Source organism: Anas acuta, chromosome 5 (genome assembly GCF_963932015.1).
Source record: "Anas acuta chromosome 5, bAnaAcu1.1, whole genome shotgun sequence".
NCBI lineage: Eukaryota > Metazoa > Chordata > Aves > Anseriformes > Anatidae > Anas > Anas acuta.
In genome coordinates this window covers 57,332,472-57,360,289 of record NC_088983.1, presented here as the reverse complement: position 1 = coordinate 57,360,289, position 27,818 = coordinate 57,332,472, and the positions used below count along the sequence as shown (strand labels likewise).

Sequence of the window (27,818 nt, the reverse complement as noted above, 5' to 3'; positions counted from 1 at the left end):
GCTATTATCTTCCTAATGTGTATGGCTTTTGGATTTCTCTGTCAAGATTCTATTCTGTATTTTATTATGGTGTTGTCCATGGCTATGAGTGCTTGCCCACTGGCAGAGACGACTCGATATGCTGGTTCTCACTTGCACGTGTCACTCTAGTAGGTCTGGTTGTAGGTCTGATGACCTGATCTCTGAGCTGTAGTGCTAAAGCAGAAAACAAGAAGAAAACTTTATTTTTTTAATGAGCGGCTAAGAGAAAATCACCCTATAAGGCCAAGAGAACTCAATTTATTACAAATGTACATCAGAAGAGGACAAGTTAGCACAGCAGTCAGGGAACTCTAATAGCTTTTTTTTTTTTGGGGGGGGTGGGGGGGGTTCTTAACAAACGTTACTGAATCAGACAAAGGATTATGCTGATGAGCATGTTTAGTTGACACTGCCTTCTGACAGCCGCAGCTTTTAAGACAATGGCCATGTTTTCTTTTAGGAATAACTCACTCATTAGAACAAAGACTCTCACAACACACTGATTCTCAGAGAATAACGATTCTAATTATATTTTCTATTCCGCTTTAAAGAGTATTTGGAAAAAAACTGTCACTCCACAGTATTATTCCATTGTTTCATCTTCTCTCTTTTCACATATTCTTTTTCTACCCTTAAAATCAGGATTCACAGGAAACCTCTGTTTACCATTGCAAAAAACTGTTGTTTTGCTTTTTTCTAAGCATCCCTCATCACAGTGCTGACAGCTCAGGTTACATTATAAGATCTCTTAGGAGGTGAAATGGTCTTAGTAATCCTTCCGACTTTCATTACTCAGCCAGATTGTGGAGTCTATCAATTATACCCCCATTGACAGTCCGGTGAATTAATTGGCGCGTTTGACAAGGACAGCTATTACCCCGTGTTGTTCTGACAGCTGGGTTTGATATCAGAAATTTGTCACCCTTCCCCTTCACGTGAGCTGCTGGATGAACAGATCAGTCCAGGACATTTCAAGATTTTTTTTTTCCCTGTGCAATCTCAACATCTGGCGATAACCTAAACCCTAAATAAAATCTCAGACATTCATAACATCAGTAAGCAAACAGCATGCCAGACCTGTGTCATAAAACAATCTACCGTGTGGGCTGACAAAGTGTTCAAGGAGTCAGAAAACTAATTTATTATCAGAAAAGTTAGCGCCCTTCAGTAATGACTTTCTATGTGTCCTTCAAGTGCCAGTTATACTTCTGGGGTGGAAGTATTTTCAGTTTATCTGAGTTCAGTGGACTGGTGGTTACAAGGCAGCTGATAACTTAAACTTTGCCTCACTTTCAATCAGTGGCAAGATTTGAGCTACAACTCAGTGTAAGCAGTCCTGGGTGTGGAGCACTGTCCTAGGGAGCTGTGCTGTGCACTGACTACTGCTGCCCCGATTTGGGACAGGCAGCTTCTGACAGTTTCTCATTTTCTGTTGGTTTTGTTGTTGCTATTTTGTTTTTCCATGGCAGTTCACAAGTGATCGTCCCCCTGTACTCGGCTCTGGTGAGGCCGCACCTCGAGTACTGTGTTCAGTTTTGGGCCCCTCGCTACAAGAAGGACATCGAGGTGCTTGAGCGGGTCCAAAGAAGGGCGACGAAGCTGGTGAGGGGCCTGGAGAGCAAGTCCTACGAGGAGCGGCTGAAGGAGCTGGGCTTGTTCAGCCTAGAGAAGAGGAGGCTCAGGGGTGACCTTATTGCTCTGTATAAGTACATTAAAGGAGGCTGTAGCGAGGTGGGGGTTGGCCTGTTCTCCCATGTGTCTGGTGACAGGACGAGGGGGAATGGGCTAAAGTTACGCCAGGGGAGTTTTAGGTTAGATGTTAGGAAGAGCTTCTTTACTGAAAGGGTTGTGAGGCATTGGAACGGGCTGCCCAGGGAGGTGGTGGAGTCACCATCCCTGGAAGTCTTCAAAAGACGTTTAGATGTAGAGCTTAGGGATATGGTTTAGTGGGGACTGTTAGTTTTAGGTCAGAGGTTGGACTCGATGATCTTGAGGTCTCTTCCAACCTAGAAATTCTGTGATCTTTTCCTTGCCTTTTTAAGACTAGATTAGAGAGTGACTCAGAATTTTAACAAAGAAAACAAGAGCCAGGAGCTGGCAGTGGCTCGCTGGCCTCGCAGCAGTGGTTGGTCTCATTTCTTCTTTCCTCCAAAGGAAAAACACTCAGCTAGTCCCTGGGTCTGCTGAAGATCATCTTGTCTTGGTGACCACCATCCCTCAGCACCCCGATGGCAACACAGAAAGGAAGAAATGCCCCTGCAGGTACCAATACGTCCCTGGCAGCCCAAAGCAGCTTAGGAGTGAGCCCTCCGACACATAAATTCATTAGGTCTAGAATTTAGCAGCAGTCATGCTCAAAAGTTAATTTGTAAACAATTAGTGTGTGTTAAAGCTATTAGAGAGTCAAGGCTTACAGCAGCTCTGTAAAACAGGAAGGAAAAAACTTCCTAATTCCCCAGCTCGGCAACCAAGCAGCAGCTAATTGGCTTTTGCAAGGCCATGTGGCAAACTGCATGTGTACCAGGGAAAGAAGCCAAGTGCTTCAGGGTGGTACTTCAGCCACAGAGCAAGTACCTTTTTCTTGGAATAGAATGATTTTGCTTTTTTAAATAATTGGAGAATGAGTTGTCAGCATCCTAAGGATGCACACGTGTGTGGATGGATGTTGTGATGGGCTCTAAAGGGGACAGAAGTCACTGAGAGCTTGCTCTGTCTGACTGATGGACCTTAAAACCCACAGCCCAGGTTTGACAGCCAGCTTCTCTGGGCAGTGCTCCAGAGGTCGCTGATCCCTATTGTGGAAGCCAGCGCGCTCAGCACAGAGCTGCCCAGAAATGCCTGAGCTGGCCGGAGACAAAAAGCTGAGCCCCTGTCTCACCGCTTTCCTTCAGAGAGAGGTAAGTGTTTCTCTCCACTGAGATCACAGCTAGAAAGCCTTTCTCCTACAATCACGTTTTCCCTTCTTGAGAAAACACAAAGAAGAGGAGATGCTCCCCTCCATCCACCAGCCAATAATCAGTGGGTTAACTGGTTCTTGATAGGATTTTAACACAAGCTAGATATTGGAGTGCACAGTTCTCTAAAGATCTCAGCTAACTCTGACCATGCCAGGAACATTTAGAAAGATTTATTGATAGACAATTAAACACCTAGAGAATTACAGCACAGTGGCTAGGTGGCAACCAAGCAAGAGGACTGAGATCTTGTTACTTCCTAGGCAGTTAGATGCTCGATCTTTCATGTACTACACGCCCTACCCACACTACAAAGCCTTCCAGTCTCTTGATATTGCACTTGCTGCTCAGAAGGCCTAAAAGTTTTAACTGTTGTCAAAACTGTGGTGTGATGAAGTGTTGCTGTCTGCAATAGCAGTCAGCTAAAAGGTTCAAAATGTTGAATGACCACATTATCATTAGCATCTTCTAAAAAGTCCGGTATTTTCAGATCTAGTGCAATCAGGTTTTTATTTATACTTACTAGCTTTGATAGTAAGTGGTATATAATAAAGATGCAATCATTCAAAGTTTAGTGAAAAGATACCTAAGAACTGTCACAGTGTCTATGACTCTGTTGAGAGGAAATAGCTGTAACCAGCTAGTTTATTTTCTTTGACCAGGCTGCATGTTGGTGGATTACAAATTCATTTACTCTAATGCACAGATGCATGGCTAAAACCAAATTTCCTTAGCAACTAAAAAAAGACTGGCTCAGTCCCACAGATCCTTGTAGGAAAACTTTGCCTCACACAAGTCAGTTGTTCCACTGGCATGACGAGGGGCTGATTGCATGTGCATGGGTTTCCAGAGCTGAGCAGTAGGGCTGCTTTCTTTCAATTGGAACAAAAACTGAGATACTGTCCTGCCTTGGTCTTACACCATAAAGAAACGGACTCTTTGATTATTTTTGTTCTGCATTTCACCCCGCAAAAAATAAGAAGGGGGAAGAAGGCAAGGGAAACAGCTTGCTTATTTTTTTCTGCATCTGGCTGTAAACTTGGTGAGTGACAAACTGTACACAAGGAGCTGGAAATATCCCATGGACAAAACACAATGCAATCTCCTGCAGGCATTACATGGCAAGTTTGGTGATATCATCTCTGAATTAAATGGATGGTGTAAAAAGAAGATTCAGTCGGCAAGCAGAGAAGGTTGCAAAAATTAAATGCAATTCAAATGGTGAAACATTTCAGTTTTGAAGGCACTACATTAAATTATGCAGCCGTACATCAAACTAACTTTCAAGTCAAAGTGACCTTTGCTTAAGGTATATTGAAATAATCTTAGTTTATGAAATATTTGTTAGGGGAAAGAAAAAAAAAAAAAACAAAAACACACCGACATGTGACACCCATAGATTTTGCCATTTAAGATACTTGTCTTATTAAATTAAAACATACATCCCGTTCATTAGCAGCAAAGGAAGCACAGGAGTGCATGCAGTTATTGTGATCACGCTGCAGTGTTAAATTACCTGAACTAGAACTGCAGTAGTAGATTTCTTTTAGAAAAAAAAAAAAGGATGCTCAAATAGACACAGGCTGTAAGATTACCTTTAAAATGTTTTACTGTAGACCTAAAATAGCTTCCTAGCTTAAAAAAAAAAAAAAAAAAAAGAGAGAGAGAGAAGGGGAGGGAAAAAAAGAGGGGGAGAGAGAGAGAACATAATTTCAAAACCCTTAGCTTATTTTTAATTTATAGTCCTTGGAAAAAAAATAAGTGGATAGCCCAATCATTTATATGCCTGGGCAAAAGCAATACATCTATATAAAAGTACAGTGATATATTTCTGTTGCTAGTTTAATGTGCTGCTCTGTGCCCTGCGTGTTCTGATTCATTGGAGAGCAGCAATCATGTCGACAGGAGCTGTTCTTCAGTTCCCATCAGCGACAACTAAAGGCCAATTCAAGGTTGTGGTGGGGTCATGAATCTAACACAGTCACTGATAGAACAATTTCCCTTCCACATGACACCGTCAGTAGGACACAGAGGGAATATACAGCCAGGACTGCAGCAGGTATGTCTTGTTATTCTCATCCCTCCTCTCCTCCCCGTCCTTTTTTAGTTTTAATTTTTGGCACTGGGCTGTGCTGTTAAGATGCCTCTGGGGAATACACAATCAGGAAATAAGAAGAGGAAGATCTTCTCACCCTTTAAGAAACCAGCATCTTCCCGGCTCTGTGCAGGGCAACTCAGCAATACAAGCTCGGTTTGAAATCTGGATCTACCCCAAGACAATATGAGATGTATGTACATGCCAGCCTTATAAGTGAGAAAAGTGCTGGACCAAGCTCTGCAGTGACCTCACCTCTGGTACAGCACCTTTTGAATTAAATAAAAAGTCATTTCGATCGGGATTGAACCCCACCAGAGTCCCTAGCCTTTCACAGTATGAAACTTGGACCTGAATTTTGCCTGACACCACTATTCTTTTCACACATTCATAGATGATCCTTCCAGGGGACTTGGCACAAGCCTCTAACAAGCCCCAAGAAAAGAGCCAGCTCCCACTATTGTTTCTGCTGTACATGTCCCATGGAGAGCAGATTCTGGACCAGATGAGTAATGTTTAATTCTTGTACCACTATTAGTCATCACAGGAACACACAGATCTGACATGTTAGCATCGTAAGGCTGAGCCCAGCAAATTCTAACCACTGGGTGTGGGGCTCATGTTGAGGAGAAACTGCATTGCAGCTGGTAGAAACAGCGAATGCGGTAAGCATCACGCTTTGAAAAATTACTTCCAGTACCTTAAGTCTCCAGACTGTATGGATTTCTGCCTCCCATATTAGAAAAAGCAGACCTATAAAATGTGCATTTCTGGATTTTGTTAGAAAGAGACCACATATATTTTGTTCACAATGAATGATGAATGTCCAAATGATGCTAGGAAGAGCGGCACAGCACTAGTTAAAACATCTAAAAGTGTCAGCTCCAGCAATATGCTCAGTTATACTCAAAGCTTTGTGTTTCTCACATCTAGAATGTCAAGAGCCTAGTTATATCTGTAGTGAATACAGACAGGGTCAAGTGTTTTTGGACCGAATTTTCCTCCCTCGTGCATTATACTTGTTCCCACCCTGAGCAGGCCACACGTGGCCTTGGCCTGGCTGAGGCTCAGCCTTGCCCTAGAGGGGAAAAGACCCAAATCAGCCTGCTCCCTTGGGACTTCTTCTCAGGTTTTTCATGAAAATAAGGGCATTCTCACCTTGTTTTAGGCTGCTTCAGAGTGAAATGATCCTAGTCTGTTATTTCCCTTTGATCCCCAAGACTGTATCAATGACAGCCTGTATGGGAACATAAACACAATCCATTTTAAGTATCTAAACAGAATTTAGGTTGTCTCCTCCCCTCTTCTGCTATGGCCTTCAAGACTTTTTGAACCATTGGCATTTTGCAGATCAACATCTAGGACTTAAATCCAATTGGTTTGCAAGTTGGTGCCAGGATCCTTAGCTGGAGGAGCGTGCTGGGTTCCATGTCAGTAATGCGATGCACCCAGCAAAGCCTCACCCCCACCAAAGCCTCAGTACACTGAGCAGTGTTGTAACATATTCTGGTGGTATTTCAGTGCCGTACACAAAATCAGCACGTAGTCTTGCAAACGTGCCCCTTGTACCACTGGCATCATGATGAGAGTCCACACGGAGGCTGGGATGAAGGACCTTGTTGTGAGCACTTTTTAATCAGTAGCAAAGGTGTGAGGAAGGGTCGTTACTCTTCTGCAATGGGTGGTTTCACGGGCATTGCAAGTACATTTACTTACACCCTGATACTAAACCAGGACACCAAATGAAGGAAGATGTTGCTTTCCCAGTGCTAAGGACTCCTCTACAACTCTCCAAGTCCTGTCTGGATTTGAATATGTCTGTGAAGCTCCAGATAACCTTCTCAGTCCCAGAGGTGGTCCTCTTCAGGCTGATACTTACTGATAAAAGAAACCCTGGGAAGTGACAGTGGGCCTGTGTGTGTGCGGGGTATAAATGTAAGGCTTCAGAGCCCGGTGTTGTCACACAGTTAGCAGCTGCGAGTACTAAAATCACTGCATTTCTGGGAAACACTGAAACTAAATTAGCAAAAAGCTCAAATCTAAAAATATAGCTGCAATTCACAATTCCCTTTAATAGAACTTCATTTCTACACTTGGTGCAACTGCAGATATTTATAGATAGGGTGAAAAGATGGAATGGAAATTTGTATTTATGAATAATAAGGAAGTGCTGTGAATGGAAAAAAGAGAGGTTGTGTAACGCTTGCGCTGAAATGCCGACTTCTGCAGGGATGTCTCAGCAAGGATATTAGCTCCTGGTTCTGGCCCAGGCCCTGGCAGCTGCACGCAGCTGTGTTGAAGTACGTGATGTTTTACTTTTGTTTATCCTCTTCTAGCTGACCCTGATCAAAGTCACCCCAGATACAATCGCAGCATGCATTTGAACCCAGCAGTGACCAGACACGCCTTCCTGCTCCTGCTGAGCAGCTCCTGGTGCACGGGCGCCTCTGCCATGCCACAGTGAGGATCAATGAGGGTCGGAAAGCCACCAACCTCAGGTATCGCGGTCACACTCAGTCCTTAGCCTTTCTCTGGGCACAATGCTTTGCCGTATTGATCTCACTTGTGCTAAAAATCCTCAGAGAATGAGGATCTGTCTCATTATTTTAGATCGAAGCTGGCAACTGAATTAATATTAAAATGACGTACACGCACAACTCGCGTTTCCTGCGTTACAAATAACCGGAGCAAAGCGAATATACTGACATTAATAATTCACCTTATGAGCTTAGCTCCTTTTTCTTTGTATGGAACTTCCAGAAGCAGATTGCAATTTCCTCAAATTTATTCATTATTCAAATTAAGTCAATTTAAAAGAAAATGTTTACCTACTAGAGAGCTTGCATTTTGCTTCCATTTTCAATACTCTGTATTTGTAACTTGAACTGTTAGTCACAATAACGTAATTAAATCTCATAATATGATTTCTGTCCCCTGGCTAGATCAAAATACAAAAATAGTGTCCATGTGTATATGAAAATCAAGTTTTCTACAAATAATCTTTTCTGTATCTGAATTTCATCTACACACATTCAAACTAAGAACTCAGGTGCTCAGATGTGTGGCAAATGATCATTAAATTAGGCAAAACATCTTCATTTCCTCACTTCTTTATAAAATAAGAAAATAGATTTTCTTTAGTAATGTTTAATCTTCCATGCTATACATTTCTTCTCCTTCTTCACTGGTTCTGCAAATAAACAACTAGCAAATCAAGGGCTTCTGACAACAGTGAGAGAGCTTTTACTTCTGGGAAGCCACCTTTGGGTTTCTAAAGGTCTGTGGGCCACAAGTGAAAGCCAGGGCTACAATGAAGAAACAAACCCTGCCAGGTGCCTTCAGCCCCTGGGCTGCCACAGGTAGTGTGTGTTACCCACACAATGGCTGTGTTTGCACAAGTACCCATAGGACGTCCTGGGGAATGATTGTAGTGGTAACAGAAGGCAAAAAAATAGCTCCTCCTGGTTGTCCTGCATGCCGTTTTCACCTGCCTCTCCATGGCTACAACCGGCTGAGCTGCCTGCCCTGGCCCCTGACACGCGGGCAGCTTGGAGCAGTACCTGTGTATTCAACATGTGGATCGGTCAAATATCCAAGACTGCATTCTGTGGGGGATTTCAGCCAACCTGGTCTTAGATGCCATGAAGCCAATGTAAGAATTCTAACACCAGTTTGCACATGTACAGCTTTCAGAAATGAGCAATGTGTTTTCTGAAGAGCTGAGTCACAGCAGAAGCCACGCTGCCGTTCAGAAGGAGGTGAGAAATCAGGATCTGTGGCAGACATTTATGCTCTCAGAGGGCAGGGGTCTCTTTTCCTAAATCTATTCTGTCTTCTGAGCTGCAGTGCTCTCTCTGCGTTTTTGGAGGAGACAGAATAGATTTAGAAAGTGGCTGCTTATCGATTTATGGTCTTTATGCTGGACATGGCTTTTTATTAAAGAAAGCAGATACTCAATACTGTTAACTAGTAATGGGAATTGACTTTCCACTAATTGCACAGAACCTGGCATTAATACACTTTAATAGAAAATGGGCCTGCGCACTCCTGATCAATCACGAAGTTTTTCCTGCCTGTGCTACAGACAAAGGACTCCAACAACAGCAACGTGGCTAAATAAGATGTTTTATTTATTTATTTATTATTCCTCCAATTATCAAGATAAGGACGCGTCTCCAGAGCACAAGAGAAAGGCTTTAACTCAGCTGCACCTCCTTGGTCTGTCTGTCCCACGGGGACCATTGCTTCCTGGTGTGCCCGGGTCTCCTGCTTTGGGCAGGGAGCAGGATTTGGTGCAGTGGGGAGATGGCACATCTGTGACCAGATAAATGTCCTTGAAGTAAGGCTGGCACTAGAAACAAACAGGTATTAGTATCAGCTTCTTTTAAACGCTGATGTTAATGTTACGTTCATGCTACAAAACAAACTGTGTGTGTTCAGCTTCACCTTCCAGCTTCACATTACCTGAGCATGGGAGATTTTCAGCTGTGCTCCGCAATGCCCCAGCCCTGTGCCTGGGCTTGCAGCTCACGGGGCAGCTCTGGCCAAACAGCAGCAGTCCCCGCCGTTCTCTCTTCTTGTCCAGAGAGCTCACGGCCGCCAAAGCCAGTCTCTAATGTCACCGAAGGCTGGTGGGTGTCGAAAGCACCCCGGTGTTATTTAGGAAGCGGGGTGCCTGGAGGAGCCTCTCGAAGGGGTCCAGCTGTGCGCGGCATGGCAGAGGAAGGCCGCTTCACTCACAAGTGCCACAGGAGAATTTTTTGTCTGCTCCTTACCAGAGAGGAAGACAGACGAAATGGAATCCAGGCTCGCTGTCCCACCAAAACTATCACAGAAAATGGCAACACTTGCTCTCTCAGAAAATAGTGACTCAAAGTGTAGTGAATGGGAGCCCGGGCCCCTTCTAAGCGCTATTGCCAGTCAAATAAAGCAAATAATAATCAAGGATTGCTGTTTTACTTCGAGCACTTAAAACAGATTGTTAAAACCTTGCTAATGGTTTGTGACGTTCAAGTGTTACACCAGCCTGCTCCTCGAGCCAGCCCCTGCAAATTGGCAGATTTTTCACCAGTTGCAGGCTCTTAAATGGCCTGAGCCCACGGCTCCATCCGAAAGCTGGGAGCACCCTCGCATTGCAATGACTTCTCGAATAGTCACAGGCGGCTTTCAGTTCTCCCATTTGCCTCCTCTGTGCCCAGCAGAAAAAAGCCCATTTTCTACCATCGGCATGCCTTGTGGTGTTCTAGGCACCAGCAATGAATGACACGGGGACAGACAAAGGGCAAAGCTAATTAATGCTTCATGCTAGTTAATGATGGATGTTCGTGTCATGTGAAAATCATTTTTAGCTCCCTGCAGTTCGCTCAGCTTGACTCCTTGTGCTGCCAGCCTGCCATCAGACAGACTCTGGGATGAGCCGGACACAGTAGCGCTGCGTTTCCCTCCATAGACACTAAAGCAACTCTGCAAAAAGAACCTTGAATTTTTGAAAACCCCTGACTCCCACAACACTCCTCCCACGATGAAGCTGAACCATGGAGGCGAACTCCCTACCCTGAAATCCCTCTGTCGGCTGGTCCCAGTGGCTACAGCTAGTTGTCATAGGGGGATGGCCAGGAGCCCACCATCAGAAAAGACAGGGGCTTGGTCTGGCAGGCAGCTTGGGATGCAGCGTGAACATTGCTGATCAGTGGTGAAGCCACCTATATTTGCCTTTCTTTCGTGAGATGGCAGTCATTACACATGCAGTCACTCCGCTGATAGTGCCAAACAGTTGGCTGCTTCTGGATACCTGCAGCTACGTGGAGCAACTTGCCCCTCAGGAATAGTTTATTTAGTAAGACAGGACTTAAAAGTGAAAGGGTAACCACTTCTGATCATAACCTTGGCTTTGCACTTCTAGCAATTATGCTTTAATTGCATTACCCTATTTGAAATAGAATGGTAATTGGAAAAAAACAATTTGACGTTCCCTGATGCGTACTCTGACATGCGTTATTTGCTTTTTATTCAAATATAAATGTTCTCTGTAATACTATCAAAGAAAGGGGAAAAATAAAGCAAAATTGAAATGTCAGTAGCAATTTCTGACATGTGAAAAGCATCATCAACTAGGCAAAGGTTTTCAATTCAGCTTAAAAAGAAACCCAGTTGTGAAATTAGCAGTCAGAGAAGAGAAAGGATGCGAGAGGGAGAAGAGTCACAGCTCCAGCCCTTCAGGAGAGCTGGCTGTTGCACACGTTGGTATCAAAATATCAGACCAGCTACCAGCTGTAATTGTGTGATAAATGGCCCTTTCAGATTACATTGAAGCAGAAGATGCAGAAGGATAATTTCCAACCTTACTGTTCACCACTGAATAATTGCTAGGGTCAATAAAAGTCGATGAAACACAGGTTCCCTTCAGTCATACCCTGTGCTATGAAAAGCATCCTCACATCTTCCTTCTCAACCCCTCTCTGGGAGATCCAAGCAAATCTACTCTGATCAGTGGCAACTTACACCACACAAGTTGTGCTTGGTCTTTCTGTGAGGTCTGCTCCAATTAGTCTGCCTGGATAAACCACATACACAGAAAACCGTTGCTCGGGGTACCAGCCTGTTTTGGGAGAGGTACCCAGCTGGGAGGCTGGGGGCATGTGTGAAAAGCTGGATGCTGCAGTTCACTCGCACCTGGAGGAGGAGAAGCTGCAGACATCTTCTGCAGTAATTTTTATGATGGATTTCCTTTGTCAGCGGCCCTGCATTCTCATTTGCTCCATAACAGATCCAGCCCTATGTTTTACTTTGGAGAGTCAGCAGCTCACAGACAAGAAATCAACACGGGGGAGTCATAAACATAGTTGGCACAGATGAGGTTGGATAATTTGTGCCTTGTTTGTTTGTTTGTTTTTAATAATAAACACAAAACCAAAACACGACAGTAGGAAGAAAATCTTTTGAGAAAAATTAAATTCCAGGTTTGCCTACTGATATAATTGACTTTTGGCTGTTAATTAATTCCTCTGTACTTTGTACCCAGCTAGTTTATTACGGCTACATCCACATCTATCTGTTCTACCTTGCTGTGTTTGGTGGTCTTGTCCCTGTCTCCAGGCCTGACACTGAACTCCAACGGGCAGTATACAAACTTTTTCGCTGGTATAGAATGGATCTATCTGCTCAGCCTGCCTACCCAGGTGAGGAATTTGATTGAAGTCAATAGGACTGTTCATGTGAGCTCACTGTAAAACTTGCTATTGCCGGAGAAATATACAGACAAGTGGGCTTGATGGAACACCATGGCTGTAGCTTGATGGAGCCTGTGCAATTTAAGAGCCTGGCATGAGGTTATGCATACTATGTTAAGTGTATTTAACAGACTCAGTAATGCTGATTTTCTCTTTTCTTAGACTGAGCTCAAACTCCCAAGAAGCAGCACAAAGATAGTAAGTGAAATGTAAACCTGAAGTATAATCACTCTGATTAATAAGGTTAACTGCTACGGAGAGCTGATTGTCAGGAGAAAGATTCTAGCAACATTGAGGTCAGCTGGTAGGATTCAGCCCAGGTGATTGGAAACGCCCAAGGGAATCACCTGCCAGAGCAGTAAGATGTTATAAAACAGAAGGAGGGGGGAAGGAGGTTTTCTTGGGATGGGGGTTGCCTCATTGGTCTGACTTTTTTGTTTGTTATTTTTGTGGGCTTTTTTTGGTCCTTCACATTTACAGTAGAAAATGGATGAAGTGGGGAGAGAAATTCATTTTCTTGACTACATCTGGACTGGTGCTCCAGCAGATCAATCAGGTACTCCAACAAAAAATACTTAAGTTAGGAATTTTATTATACTACTGGAAGTCAGTAACATCTAATTTTTTACCTTTAAGCAGAGCAGCTGTGTTAATGGAATAGCTCTGTAGAGTCTGTATACCTTAGATTACGATGTTTGTTTCTTCTCTATCTGGACTAGACTGTGGTGAGTGTATTTTGATGATTAAATCCAGTTTATTAGAAGACTGGGGGGCCTGAAGGGCTGTGAATTGTGTAGGATCTTTGAATTTCTAGTGACTTATCTTTCAGAAGTTCTAATGATTCTGGTAAGTGGCTAACCTGGATTGCTTAGCTAGTGCATGCTGCAACTATTTTGATCTTGGTTTTTTGATACACAAATTGATGTTTTCTGCTTCATGCTGCTAACTTAGTAGGCAAAATGAACAATTTAAAGTTAGTAATGCTATTAATTAAAATTCAAGAACAAATAAAAGAATAACAAAGAAAATCAGAAGATAATTGAAGGGAATTGCTTTAGCATCTGGCTGCAGCCTGGGCTCAGCAGGGATGCTAAATCCCTTTCCCTGTTTGCTCTCCGGAGGTTAGAGGCAGCAGTGCTGTCACCTGTGGGTGAGATGGAGAACTGAGCTTGTTAATGGTGCACTAACTCGGGGGCAGGTCATGCAGTGTACTAGACAGATTGAACTTGCTGGTGAGCCCATGTGCGGGGCTGCTAAAGGGAACTGGGGGAAGAAGACAAGAATTAGGGCAGTTTTCTCACCACTTCACAGGAGATCCAGAGATATTTTTCCCTGTCCCAGCTGCCCCTGTTATCTTGCTCTACAACAGCTGGTGCAGTACTTCTGGCTGCTGCTGTTGTCACTCTATCAACAGCATCTCCTGCAGGTGTGTGAGTTGGGGGGATATAATAGGGCAGAGCACAGGAAGGTGGCTGTGGGAAGAGATGCATAGTCTACCTGGAGGCTGTCCTTAATATTCTTGTATGCATGGTATGGTCACTAACTACTGATGAAACGTGAAGAAGCAGGTAAAGGGGTAACATGAGGTGAGATGCACAGTGTGGCAGGAGGGCTGTGTTGGAGTTGGGATGTTCTGGAGGCTTGGATTGCTATAGCTTTCCTATGGGTCAGAGTAAATTAGTATTTCATAGTAAAATACTGCACTGGAGTACAAACATTTGTCTGAGAAATGAAGGGTGTGCAGTTCTTCAGCTGCATGTCGCATGCTGGAAGCAGCAGCACAGTGAGTGTTGGAGAGACTCCTGTTTTGCCAGTGAGTGCAGAACCCTGCTATGAATGGGCTTCTCGGATACCTAGCACTGGATTTCTAAGAGCATGGTGAGATAGAAGCTTTTAGTCAAGTTTTCATAGTGAACATTGTAAATCATGAAATGTATCTGTAAAGAGTTGGGTTGATCTCTACTGAAAGAACTAACAATCAGCAAGATATATAGGGGTGGGGGAGAAGCTTCTATAAAGAGCATGGGAATATCCATTTCTCTTATGAAGCGCTAATCTTGTGCTTGAGTCTGCTATATTTCAGCCTCACAGACGTGGAGGCTGTGCATCTCTTGTCTAGGGCTTGATGCCAGAATCTGTCCAACAAGGAAATCCTCTCTGCCCCAAAGGCAGTGGCTACACCTCTGCAGCACACCAGAAGTGAACAGTGAGGTTTGCAGGGAGCTGATGCCCTCTGCTGGATGCAAGGAACTTTAAAAAGGCTCTTTGAAACGCTGCTCTTCTCAAGCAGGTTAGTAAGTTTTGAACAGAACCCCTACAGAGTGAACGGGACATGTTAATCACAGTCGTTCACGCCTACCTACAGAACTTTTAATAAGTGCTTGGAGCAGAGCTGTTAATTTGAAATTTATACAGCCAATGAATGAACATAAGAACAGTTTGGGCAGGGCTTCCACTTTGGTAGTCTAAGATGCAACTGAAGATCTTTAAATACAAGTACAGTCTTCTTAATAAACTGTTCCTCTAGTATTAGTGGGATTTAAAAGCATGTATAAAGTTGGAGAGAAGTGGTTAACCAATTTAAGTAAAGAAACACTGTCATTATGACAATAACTGATTAGAAGTCAGTATGAATGTGAATAAAACTTCAGAAATGTTTTCTTGAAGAATTATTAGGGAATACTATCTAGGCTGTGAGGGGGAAGGTGTTAAATAGGAGTTACTACATGTCTGTACATCCTCCATTCTGTTGAGAAATTAGTTGAAACATGCTGAAACTCTGTATTTATTGACATAAATACGACTAAAAATGCAACCTCCTAAAATTAGTGGGAAACAAACTGGAAGCTTTGCTTGTTTTTTCATGAGACTAGAGGAACTCAAAGGCTTTAATGCTGATTCTAGCAAGGTAAGTAGTAGCTGTTTTTGTCGCATAAGGCAAGTGTGCACGTGACCATTTAACTTCTCTGTAGTTAGGTCAGTTTGGGATTTCAGTGTTTGCTCTTGTGCAGTTGCCTATTGGTCTTTTCTGGCTAATATTGATAGCACCTGGACTGAAAAGAACATTCAAACAGGTCTAAAGTAGTCACCTTAACTCAGTTTCCTGCTTTTTCCTCCATCCCTACTCCCTCACATTAGACAACATTAAGGCCTTGAACCTGTCCTTGTTCGTACGCTCATTTGAAGCAGAAGTATTTAGTTTTTCCAATAAAAGATTTCTCCTGAGAAAGCTAGCTGGAACACCCCCCTCATTGTATCTGTCTCATAGGCTTGGTTTCAGTCAGTCTCACTTCATGTAATCAATTGTTCTGGACATGCTTTGAGTTTTGTGATCTTTTTGAAGTATTAAGCTTGTAACATCAGCTTTAACTGTTAATATAGGTGATTACATGTTCACCTTGCTCCTCATGTACTAAATTTGATGTGAGTTTCCCTGTGAAAAATAAACCAAAACAGTATTTAGCACTGTACTTGAGATCATGTATCTGGAGCTTCTGTTTAATAAAACCAAATTGATCAATGGGACATGCATTATTCACAAACCAGATTTTTCTATTGTCACTGACTTCTGTCTTTTGAATATGTGAAGTTTGTCTAGGCATTAATTTTTGCAATTAATATCCAAGGGCAGAAGTTAACTTCTCTTAAAGAAGAAGTTCTCTTTAACGCAGGCAGAGCTGCGAATGGTTATAGCAAAATTATGAACTGTGCCTTTTATGGAAAGTAGTTGTTTCTTTTGGCTATATTCAGTGGAACATACTGTTTGATAGGCTTAGTTGGAGTACTTCTGAAAGATGATATGAGTTATTGGGAACGTTACTTTCAGATCCCAATGATATTAGGCTGTTGGAATAACTTTCTGCGGTGTTTAACTTAGTAGAGTCATGAATTTCTGACTTACCTGGATGGTTTTAAGTTTTAAATCTAGCAGGAGGGTAAAATTTGACTTGTAACAGTATGTCTCTAACAGATGCAAACAGCAGGGGGACATGGTAGTGTATGAAGACATAATATTGTGCTGAATGCTAGGCTTGCTAAGGAAATACTCCGTAACTGAGAGTCCAAAATATGTAAGCAGGGCAACTGAACAGCCAATACTAAAAAACTTTATACAGGAAAAATCTAATGCTTCCTCTAGCTTCTGCAGCAATCAACAGTGCTCAGTACTTACTACAGGTTTTCTGTCAAACAGCAGCTCTACACAATTTGTTAGAAAAGAACTTGAGTGATTTATTTGGGAAAGTCAACATTACTAGTGTAAAGTGAGAGACTGACTGTATTAGCTTTTCAGAGACTTAATGGAGATGCAGAAAAATGTTCTAATAATGGGATGCTCTGGACAATTTAAGCTATGGGTGGACTTGAAAGCATTTCACTTCATTGAAATTCAACAGCCACTCAGCCATTCAAAAGCCCAACCATGGGATTAGGTGTTAATAAGTTTTATTCAACAAATGGAAGCTTGTTAAGAACAGCTACTGCTGATTCTGGTCATATCTTAAAAAAAATAAATAAATAAATAAATAAAAACGACCATCAAGCTTACAAGATTGAACTGGCTTTCTTTCCCCCCTCCCTTTCATGAAGGAATATATTAGTATTTTCATCTAATACAAAATCGTTTACAAGCTGTAACAGTTTCAAATATGGATCAAGCATGTGACTTAAACTACTGTTAGGATAAGCATGTTTTGTAGTCAACAAAGTGAATTGTATTAAATGCTATTTGCATGTAATGGAAGCCACAGATATTACTTATTTTGGTGTTTCTACCTGGAAAAGACTGAAAAAATCTGCATGATGATTCTTGTGGCTGGAAACCAAGGCTAATGAGACAAGCATGCATTGTTTGTTCTGATCAAAAAAGAGTCTATTTATTTTCTAAGCAGACCTAACAAATGTAGTACAAAACAATACTTCACTAGGACCAGCAGATGTCAGTAAAACTCAAAGCATAACTTTGGATTTTGGGGTGAGAACCTTTGTGACACTTAGCAGAAAATAAAATACTCTAAACAAATAGCAAGATTATGTAACTTTACCATGTAAAAGCCTTAAGAAAGCAACAGTTAAGAGTATTCTTGAATAAATCTGATGCAACAAACATGCAGGTCTTCCAAGTCTGTCACAGAAGTATAAAGTTCATCCAGCACGTAACACAAATACCAGGGAATAACACATTAAATGTCAACTAATATTTCAGTTACAAAATCTCATTTCCATACATCTTGTAATTTTGCAAGTTTTAAAGTTCCTGAAGATAAGTGCTGTATGAAGCAAAAAAATTCAACTGTTTTTTGTAGCAGTCTGGATATTCTTAGTTTGGGAACAGATACTTGAATTCATTTCAGCTGCATGTAAACCTTTACCTTAAAAACAAGCAAAAAGAAAAAAGAGGAGAGGGCTGTTGAAGTACCCGTACAGTCCAATTATAGACTGATTACAAATACAGCAAACTTGGTTTCTGTGTAACAACTGAAACAAACAGTACCATAATGAAATACTTTGACATATTAAGCTGTCAAGGCATTGAAAAGTAACGCTTTAACAGTGAGGCTCTTAAATTCATAAGGATAACTCGATCACAGATCCCAGTAGCTTGGATGGGATCTGTTATTCTAAATACCCTTGAATCAAATGGAAATGACTGACTTTCAGATGTAGCTGGGGTAATCTATAGAAGAGTAGCATTCACTATTAATACTGGAGAGAGCTTTATTAATACTGCATGTAACTTAAAATAGGAGAGTTTCACAAAATAATTCCAAACCATGAGATTCTGAAAAATGAGGGATACATGGAGATGGCAAAAGCAGTATAGGAAGTGATGGTGAGTGGCTAATGTGTCACAGGAAAATAGCACCTTTTATATGTTATTATAGTGCAAGACTGTTCAATGAGAACTTAGATGACAAGACAGTACAAGATAGAGAGAAATGCAACAACAAGTAGTATGATTAAGAAAATTTTCATAATCATACTGGGATTGAATGTGAAAGCACGTTAGTCATGTAGATTGTGATAAATTCCAGTGGATTTCATAAAAAAATAATTTGTTGTGTTTAAGCATGGAACATCATACATCCAGGTTAAAAAAAAAAAAAGCATATGCACTAACCAAGGTGCTTATTTCGAATGATTTCTCCTCCTTCAATCTCAATCTGCTCATATAGCCACTTGCGGTCACAGCGACATTCAGCTCCACACTTATTGGAGCCACATTTTGGGCAAGCATAGAAACACCCCAGGCAATCTTCATCAAGACAGTCACAGAGGTCCATCCCACTGTAAAGCAGTAGTCCCTGGCTATCGTAGACCTTACTCTTGGCTGGTATAACTTGCCTGTATGATGAAAAACAACACTTATTTCCTTGTGAAAAAAGATCCACACATTTTGATGCCAAGCAGCTAACAGATGTGGACAGAAGTTTGCTTTTTTGAATTTTTTTTGAATTTTAACACTGCATTAATTTAAGATGTTAATGTACTCGACAATGTTTCCCAGCTTTATATTATATTTCCAGTATAGTGCTTTTGAACTCATTTCAGGAACAGGAAGCTTTTACTTCTTCAATACTTCAAATATTTATTAGTAATAACACTTAGGAATATTTATGAGGTTAACTTTTTATTACTTTTCAAATGATGTGAAGATCTCCCTTAATTAAATGTAAGGATTTGACTTGCACAGTTTTGTTTCTGAAGTGCAATTACTGAGTTTATTGAAATATGACAACTCCATTATTTCAAGTGTACTTAACCTTACTGTATTCAAGTTTAATCTATTATCAGATTTTTATGCGTAAATTAAAAGCTTCATCTATTATCTGTGCAATACTGTCACACCTAACAAAAAGTTTGTTTGTATTTTAAGCATCTGAAATATGGACTGTCTGCTATCACTTTACCTTGTTTTGTTTACATCAGTGAGTAACCTTCAACACCATCAAAACAAAAAAGCTACCCCCAGACAAGCAAAACATCCTCTATATAGAATACATTAATGTTATAGGGACATCAACTATCAATTTCTTTATTTTTAAGATAAAGCTAATTATAAATTAGGTAATTCCTGTAAATACAGGAAGCTGCTCACCTGTCTGAATTAAATGATGTAGTTTTTGATTGCAGCCTTCTTTTTTCCCTCTTACTAGTCTCAGGAGTGAATTCAGTCTGCCGCCCTGGATTAGCAAACTGAAGAGACTTCAGAGCCTTAGCTGTACGTCCCTGAACAGACAGAAAATCTCAGTTCATTATGAATACAAAGGTAAATTCGTAAGAAAATATACAGTTTAACCAGATTACTGCAATAACTTAGCGTTGAGGTCAACAGTTTACTAAGCATTGGAGAAGACTTAAGTTGTAAGTGTTATACTGGAGAACTGTACCGGTCCCCAAAAGTACTACCACAAGCTTTATAGTAGTTTTAATCAATATTTTCACGTTTCTTCACCCTTCCCTCCCCCCTGCCATCAGTGTCCTGATCGGACGCTGACAGGCATATTGAGAAATATAGCTGGATAGCTGCTCCTCAAATGCTGTTTTACTATAGAGCATATGAGGATGAGCTCTTGCTGATTTTGTTTCCCACACCCGCAAACTTCTTGAACAAAGCATCCAAAAATGTACAAGCTGTATTCTGATTTCAGTACTTGAAGCGTCACCCTCCCACACCAGTTCCCCTGAACAAACACTGTGGCCTTCACCATTCAGACACCACACCAGAGTACACTTAATTCGTCTCAAAGCAGGTCCACTTGGTAACAAACTGCTAGAAACAGTGAATGTTTTTAAAACTGGAGACTAAATAAAGTTTATCTCAACATCCTTAGAAGCAACCTTTTGCAGTGTTCAGTTTGCTTGCTTTTTGCAAGGCTTGAGTAACAGCTTAAAATAGTAGCAGCAGTCTGGTACTTACATAATTTTAAAGGAGTAAGTCACCCTAGTACGTGTAGTTACTTTAATTATAAAGGCCACAATATTTAATTAGGGAAGAGGATTTTTAAGGTAAAACAAGTGGAATGTGTGTATGCACTCATTTCACTGAGCAGTCCTTCAAGTAAAGGATTAAATACAGTAAATTACCATGCATCAAAAAGACTACACCCTTTCATAATTCTATTAGAAAAAAGTTTATGTAGCACTGAATGAAGCCCAGTTCCAATAGTTTTCAGAATTTAGAGGGAGTGGGAAAACTGATCCATATACATACATCTGAATCAAGTTTTCTTCTTTGGCGCTCCTCAGAGTCGACATCCACGCTTCCATTTATGACCTGCATGCATTTAGGACAAAGTTTCCAGCCAGGTACAAACTGTCTTCCAAACTTGGCACTTAGAAAAGTTGCATCATCTAAGTCAATTGCACGCAAGTTTTTCTTTGACAGCTTTCTGTGCATGTTAAAGGGATCACAACATGACTTTTGCAAGTCTTCAAATCTTTCAATGTAGATTTTTGCGTGATGGAAGCAGATAGTGTTGTTCTCTGAAAGGGACATTCCAGTCCTAAGCTGAAGTAACAGTAGATCAGATGATGATATATCTTGCTTAGTCTTGAAGCCAGTGTGACGGGTGTAATAGGTCTTATGACATTCATTGGCAGCTTGAAGCTGAACTCCAACTGAACAAGGATCCATTTTACTTTATCAGAACAACTTATTTCACTTATTTTGCCTAAAATGAGTTCTCTGAAGTCTCTAGTAGTTTCTGTGAAGATCACCCTAGAGAAAGCATTAAAATCAGATTTGTGCTGCAAACACAAATTTAAACAGGTTTAAGTAGCTTAAAGTACATTTAAAGAAATTGTACTATATCCTTCCAGTCTAGATAAGACTAAAAATACACTGAATGTCATTTTAGAATTAAGCCATGCATTTTATGCTCCCTTCAGAGGCAATTTTTTCCAGCCATTGTAAGTATTGATTCAAAATGTTTATGCTAGTAGCAGCATTGCTTTCTCAAAGGCAATTTGGAAGGGAGGTGTGAGGTGGATGACTTGCTCAGACAGGAGCCTGCTCCGGATACCAGTTTCCTGAACAGGAGCAAGTCAATGCACAGAGAATGCCCCTGAGCCTTTCCAAGAAACATCAGCCCACGGTATATGTGAAGAGCGGTAGCTCTGCATGTGCGCAGTTGTTCTGGTCACTTGGCCTGTGCATGCAGCTCTTTCTACCTGAGTTCTGTGTAAATACTAAGCATACTGAGCAGTCATTTAAAGTTACCTGAACACAAAAACAACTACAAAAAATAAAGCTAGCTATTGCAGAGTGGTTTTGCCCATGCCAACGCTTGTTGCCAAGTCCAGTGCTAGCCCTAAAAATAAGAGCCTGAGCCAATCTTGTGCTATTTTCTACCATAACAAAATGGGGAAAAAATCTACCCAAGAAAGGAATTAATTTGCCTTCCAAAACCTCTGAAAGCCTTAACGTGACTACGACCTAACTGGGATTGTAATGTTCACCTATACGCTACTCTGCAAAGACAAAAATCAGGGAAATGAAAAAGCACAGTTATTAGTTCTAACATCTTTTTAATCGATGAAGATATCAGCCGGTTGTCTAACAGGCCAGGATGCTACTTCAATAAAATAAAAGCAAGTAGCATCACGCACAACCTAATGACATGAAATGTGTAAGTTTAACCAGTAAAAAGAAACATGAACATAGCAACTTTAGTGCAAAAGCTTATCACGGAGCAACAAGAAATTAATAGGCCTTACACAACACCCAAAGTCACTTCCTAGGGCATTTTTGGAGCAGAAATCCCCTTGACTGTAACGCTTTAGGTTTTTTTTTTAAACTAGGTGATTTGAAGCAGTTACACAACACACTTCTGCGTATGCACAGCAATTAAACGCTTTGCACAGGACATGCTACTGTTGAGTGCTTCACCTGCTCCAAATATAAACGACACGCTTGGCTATATTAGGCCAGTCAGCTTGTTTTAAGGAATAGGTTTGTATCTTGTGCAAGATGGAGCAGAGTATAACAATTATTTTTAAACCAGGTGTCTCAGCCTACTGTTACGAATGCTCGTGCTTTCAGATCTACAGCAGGAACAGCAGAGGCACTGAGAGTCCCGAATGTGGAGGGACAAGGTGAAAACGCCTGGGTATGAGAAGAAAAGCAAGTATCATTCTGAAAAGAAAATAAGGTTAGTTTCGTTTTTCTTTTTTCCACTTTATCTGTACAGAAAGACTTAAGTCAACAAGTTAATAGCTAAGGCTTATTTAACGTTGATTTCTCAGGTCAAAACTGAAACCCTTTCTTTAAGGACCGTTTTTAAGGACTACAACTAGCCCAGTCCTAAACTGCTGGCTGATCGGAACTCATCTGTGCCGTGGTTTCTGTATCCTAAGTCAGTTAACAAAGACCTCGCCTTGACGTCTTGGCCTTGCACAGCTCTTCAGACGCACACTGACTGCTCCGGGCAGAGGACAAGGCGTGGACGTGGGTGAAATTTTAAGCATTTTTTCCTCGGTGCCTGCTTCCCAGCGCACCAGGCTGTGTCCCCATGAGCAGGCGCACGCAGCGGAACATTCACGAGCTCCCACCGCGGTGCCGCCTCAGCGTGCCTGCGCTTCCCTCTCTGTCAGGGAGCCACCCCACAACCCCCCCGCTCCCGTTAAACGCCGCTCTGCCCTCCCCAGCCGCCGCTACCTGCCAGCGCCTCCGCACCGGGCCCCCCGCGCCTCAGCGCCGCTCGGCCGCTTCCATCCGGCACCGCCTCAGCGCGGAGCGGCCGCTTCCGGCCGGCGGCGCCCCCTGGCGGAGCGGGGAGGGAGCGGGCGGCCGGCGCGTTCCCGCCTTGGGCGCGTGCTGCCGGGCTGGGCGCGAGGCGCGGCCGTTGGGCTGTGAGGCGGTGTGGAGAAGGTGAGGGATTCCAAGACGGTGGTGTTAGCGGTGCCTAAAAGAAGGCTTTAAATAACCACTTACGCTGGTAACATTTATTTATTTATTTATTTCCCTGTTTATATTTAGAATTTGAGCGTTTACAAACAAAAAAATATTGGATAGAAACTTTCTTCGACTCCTGCCCAGTAGTTTTCTTTCCAGACCGGATTCACAACCAACATTCTTTTACAGAAGGGTACTGCTCTTCCCAAACCTCTTCGAAGGCAGAATAGCCTTTCGATAGGTGAGCTGTAGCAGGTGGGTTTATGGGACTCAGTTGTTCCACCTGCTGCTGTGTTACACAGTACGTGTGTTTTGCAGAGTTGCCATACGATGAAAGAAAAGATCAGAGAGAGAATTCACTGTATTTCTGCCCACCAAAAACTCGTGTCTCACAGCCCAACGTGAACAAAGTAAGGCCACCCAGTTGCCAGCTCTAGAGACTTGTGTTTCCCTCCCCTGTCATTTATAACCAAGTAATTACTAATTGACTTTACAGCAGACTTTGAGTGGGTGATAAGAATAAGAAAGTTCAACTGTACTCAGAGCAAGTACAGCCAGGCATAGCTTGAACCTAGAAACAACATAACGAGCAGTACAAGCTGGTGTTAGTAACAGCACTGAGTAACACCATGCCATTTACCTGCAGCAAGGCACAGCTGATGGACGTTACAGTAACAGCTCACAACTTTTACTAAACAAACAAACTTTGGAGCTGAGCTAGGGTAGAGAGTAGAGCAACAGAAACCAGTCTTGATTCAGCATAAACATCTGGGAGTAGATACAGGTGGTTAAAATTTATTCCAACAGCTTTTGGCCCTGGTCTCCTCAGAAGCATTCTTTAGCAATGTCAGAAACAGTAGCCACCCCCCCTAAAAAGCTCAACTTATCTAAAAGGGCAAAGCAAATGGCTTGAAGTGTATAGACAATTTAAGCTCAAATAGTTAATAATACACAACTTTTTTGAGGCCTAGCATTTTTTTCCCCTCTGCTGTATTTTCGAACTAGAAAAATTTCTTGGCATAAGGAAGTACTGAAGTCGACTGGGCATAAATATTAGAAGCAGCTCGAAAGAGCCAAAGTAACAGGGTGCTGGTGGGGTTCTCTTTTAGTCTGTTACTTGTCGTAGCCTCTGGCATAACTGATAAATAGATTTTGTAAAAGATATCCAAAGGTAGAAATACATTTTTTTTTTTTGTAATTGTAAGCATCCCTTTAAAATGTAAGATTATAAATTAGGATGCCTTTTCATCTAACTTATTGCACAGTGTTGAAGAGTCGGTGGAATGGTTGTCTAGAAATAAGCAAAAGCCTATGGAGATGAGGGAGAATTTTGCACTTCTGGGGATAGCCGGGATTCCAAAGCACTGGAATATAAAGCTTTAATCCTAATGTGACAGTGGTGGGATGTAAGCCGTGCATCTGACCATTAATAGAAAGCTGTTATAAATTCCATATATATTGCTTAAGTCATACATTGGCTTAATGATGACAGAGAGACTGTGAAGTGCTATCATTCAAGGAGGGTGATAAGGCTTCCTCTGCTGCCTTGTGCTGCTTAGGATGAAATGTGTGGAATTAATGAAGGGGAATAATTCATGAGAGGAGATATTTGAGGTACAGGTTATGACATCAATTTGTATTAAGTAAATATAAGAAGAGCACTGAGGTGTGTGCATTCACTTTTTCAGTGTTAGTGTCAATCAGTGAGGCTGATTGTGTGGGGTTTGAGTTGGAGTTCAGAGTCTGACCTGTGTGTTAGCTTGTAACGAGTCTGCCACCCATGGGTTTAGACTGGCTTTGATCGCATTAGTTTTCATCTGCGTAACTGGAAACGCACCCTAATGAGGGAGAAGTTCTGGGTTAGAGTAAAATGATTCTAGATATGGAAGATGAAAGGTAGGATCATCAGCTATATTAAGTAAAAATATTGTCATCGTTTTTGAGCTAGAATTTAAATTTGTTACTCTGCTAGCACGGGTTGACTACATATGCTGTTTTCATACATAAATGCATCTGAAAACTGTCAAAGCCTGTGCTGCGAAGGAATGTATGCTGTCATAGGAATCTTTAATGGATCTGGAATTGGAGAGGAGTAGAAGTCATACTCTGAAACCAGTTCTGATCTGCTTGCGAAGATTCAGCAATTAGCATGTGCCTAAGTTCACCCACATGTGAAATTGGATAAAGTAATATTGACATCTATCAGCACACAAAAATAGCCTTGATTTTCCAGAGCAGTGGCAGGTTTGTTACTGACCTGCAGAACACCGGGACAGATGAAGGGGAGCGATGGTATTAGCACTGCGTTCAGTACAAATGCTAGGTATCTCAGGTCAATTTGAAAGATAGTCAAGTACAAATTTTTTTTTGGGGAGGAGGGGGAGAGAGACAGAACTGCCTGAGAAAGCATAGAAACTAAATCTTTTGCTATTTTTTTCTTCCTGGGGTTTAAGTTTTTGGTAACTTATGTCAACAACATTTTTTAAAGAGCTTGAACCGTGCCCATAGAAAAATGCTATCAATTTATTTTAACTATGTGGTATCCATGTAAATTGGCCTAGAAACTAGAAAATGTTGATAATGGTGAGAGACTTGATTTCTTCTTTTAAGTTAAGTTTTAAAGCTCGTTTTATTTATTTTTTATTATTATTTAACTGAAACAGATAGAGATATTCCACTTGTGAAGAACCTTTTGTATCACGTGACATGTCTTTAAAATTTGGATATTAATTGAAAATAAAATTTGAATATGATATTTGGCCTATTTGATATGAAGAAGTGCCTACTTGTGATTATATATTCCTGTTGCAGCCAGAGTTCCTGTTTATTTTCTTAAAGTTTTCGAAGCAAGCACCTCTGTGTGTCTAGCACCTAGCAAATGTGCTGGAACACTTGGTAGGGATAAGGCATTGCCTGCTCTGAGTTTTTCTGTGAAATATGGTCATGTAAGTTTCAAATATGTGAAGTCAGAGATAAGGTGAGTGATTGTAGCAGGAAAGGAGGAAGAAAAGAGCTGACGGTTTTGGTAGGGAGGGCAGTTTAGCACAGATGGAAAATAGGCCTTTACTCTGGAGGAGTGTAGCAGTAAAAGCAGCGTGAAGGGGCAGAATCCTGTGAGGTGCAGCTCAGAACCTTTGAAGCTGCGTAAGGGTTAGGAAGGCTCAATGCAGAAAGGAGGGCTGTCTGAGTTGGAAGACAGGGTTGCAGTGAATTACTATGCTCTTGATTTAAAAAAATAATAATAATAAAAAGAGATGATAAATTTTGAGTAAATCCTAAGATGTGTTTGGAGAAAGTATTACTTGGTTTTCAGTTAGACTCAGCTTTTTTTGTGGTCAGCAAGCTGCCACTCTTGCTATGCTTTGTATGTTCCCTGATGCTACGGGGATCCCTAACTCGGGGGACTTCATTCTTTTGGGACTGATCGTTACAGTACAGGAGTAAATAATAGCCTGTTTGTGTCAGCTGTGAATCGAGCAGCATTAGTTTATGAAAGGATGAAAAAAAAGACCTTAGAGGTTTTATTCTGATGCCATTAATTTCATGTTGTCCAACTGTTTCTTTTTTTTTGTTTTGTGTTGCCATTTGTTCAACTGTCTTGTCTTTGGCTTTTACAAGGAGCTACAGTTTTATTTGCACAATGCCTCGATAGATATATTTTATTACAAATTAAAGTGTTGATATATCCTTTTGCCCACACAAACTCATAAGCATAAAGACATCCAGTAAATCTTAACAAAACTGCAAATAAGTAGTGCACATAATGAGTTTCTCCTTCACGTTGCGTGAAAAATGTGATGGCAAGTACTGCATTCGATCTAAGAGTATTGAACTAATGATTGTCAGCAGCAGAACTTTCTTTCACACCAAATCTTAAATCTGCTGAAAGTGCAGGCATCACCATAAAGCTACTTGTTTAAAATAACTTCAGAAGGTCTTTAAAAGTTCTTTGGGGTATTTTTAATGTTACCCTCTTATTTTGTAAGATATGGGTATAATACATATACTATGCATAATGTGGATGTAATAGTCACTGTTTTGTCAGACTGGATATAAAAGCATACATAAAATCATAGAATGGATGGTTTGGGTGTTGGAACAGATGTTATGTTAAGGATCACCGAGTTCCAGCCCCCTGCCATGGGCTGGGACACCTCCCACCAGACCAGAGTGCCTAGTGCCCCATCCAGCCTGGCCTTGAACACCTCCAGGGATGGGGCATCCACAGCTTCTCTGGGAAACCTGTTCCAGGACCTCACTGCCCTCTAGGGAAGAATTTCTTCATAATGTCTAGTCCAAGGCTACCCTTTTTAATTTAAACCAGTATCCCATGTACTGTCACTGCACTCCCTGACAAAGAGTCCCTCCCCAGCTTTGTTCTAGGCCCCCTTTACATACTGGCTTAAATCACTTTCCAGCCTGGGAGTGTGCTATTTTTATTTTAATTTGGCAGTATTATAAAGATTATTGATTATTTTCAAAATCTGGATTTGAATTCTGACCCACAAATATTGAGTGTTTGGATTCAAGTTACACTTTATTTTTAGGGTAACGTATTTCTATTCTGTCAGGCTGACAAAAACCTAAAATCCTCTCAGTGCTTTGATACTGGATATGTCACATTG

The 27,818-nt window shown here is 41.5% G+C and overlaps 1 protein-coding gene and 1 long non-coding RNA gene across 15 annotated transcripts in view; one reads left to right on the top strand and one right to left on the bottom strand.

Moving 5' to 3' along the window:
- LOC137857884 (uncharacterized) overlaps window positions 1–27,818 on the top strand; it is a 99,427-nt gene that overhangs the window by 7,573 nt on the left and 64,036 nt on the right. Inside the window, exons 1-4 of one of the 9 annotated variants that reach the window (XR_011097347.1) lie at window positions 12,686–12,855; window positions 14,468–14,589; window positions 19,454–19,566; window positions 22,342–23,236. This is a non-coding gene — a long non-coding RNA (uncharacterized lncRNA). The other 8 variants (XR_011097345.1, XR_011097348.1, XR_011097346.1 and 5 more) reach the window with 8 other exon arrangements.
- Window positions 31–23,090, bottom strand: ARL14EP (ARF like GTPase 14 effector protein). Of its 6 annotated transcripts, none has more exons than XM_068685027.1 (5): window positions 22,957–23,090; window positions 20,512–21,018; window positions 19,396–19,526; window positions 18,418–18,641; window positions 31–195 (listed from the first exon to the last, which is right to left on the bottom strand). In XM_068685027.1, the coding sequence occupies exons 2-5, from the start codon at window positions 20,932–20,934 to the stop codon at window positions 83–85; spliced, it is 891 nt and encodes a 296-aa protein (XP_068541128.1). In that variant the 5' UTR covers window positions 20,935–21,018; window positions 22,957–23,090; the 3' UTR covers window positions 31–82. The 6 variants fall into 6 exon arrangements, with proteins under 6 accessions (XP_068541128.1, XP_068541125.1, XP_068541126.1 ...); XM_068685024.1 differs by lacking the exon at window positions 31–195 and adding an exon at window positions 9,176–9,421; XM_068685025.1 differs by lacking the exons at window positions 31–195; window positions 22,957–23,090 and adding exons at window positions 9,176–9,421; window positions 22,318–22,437.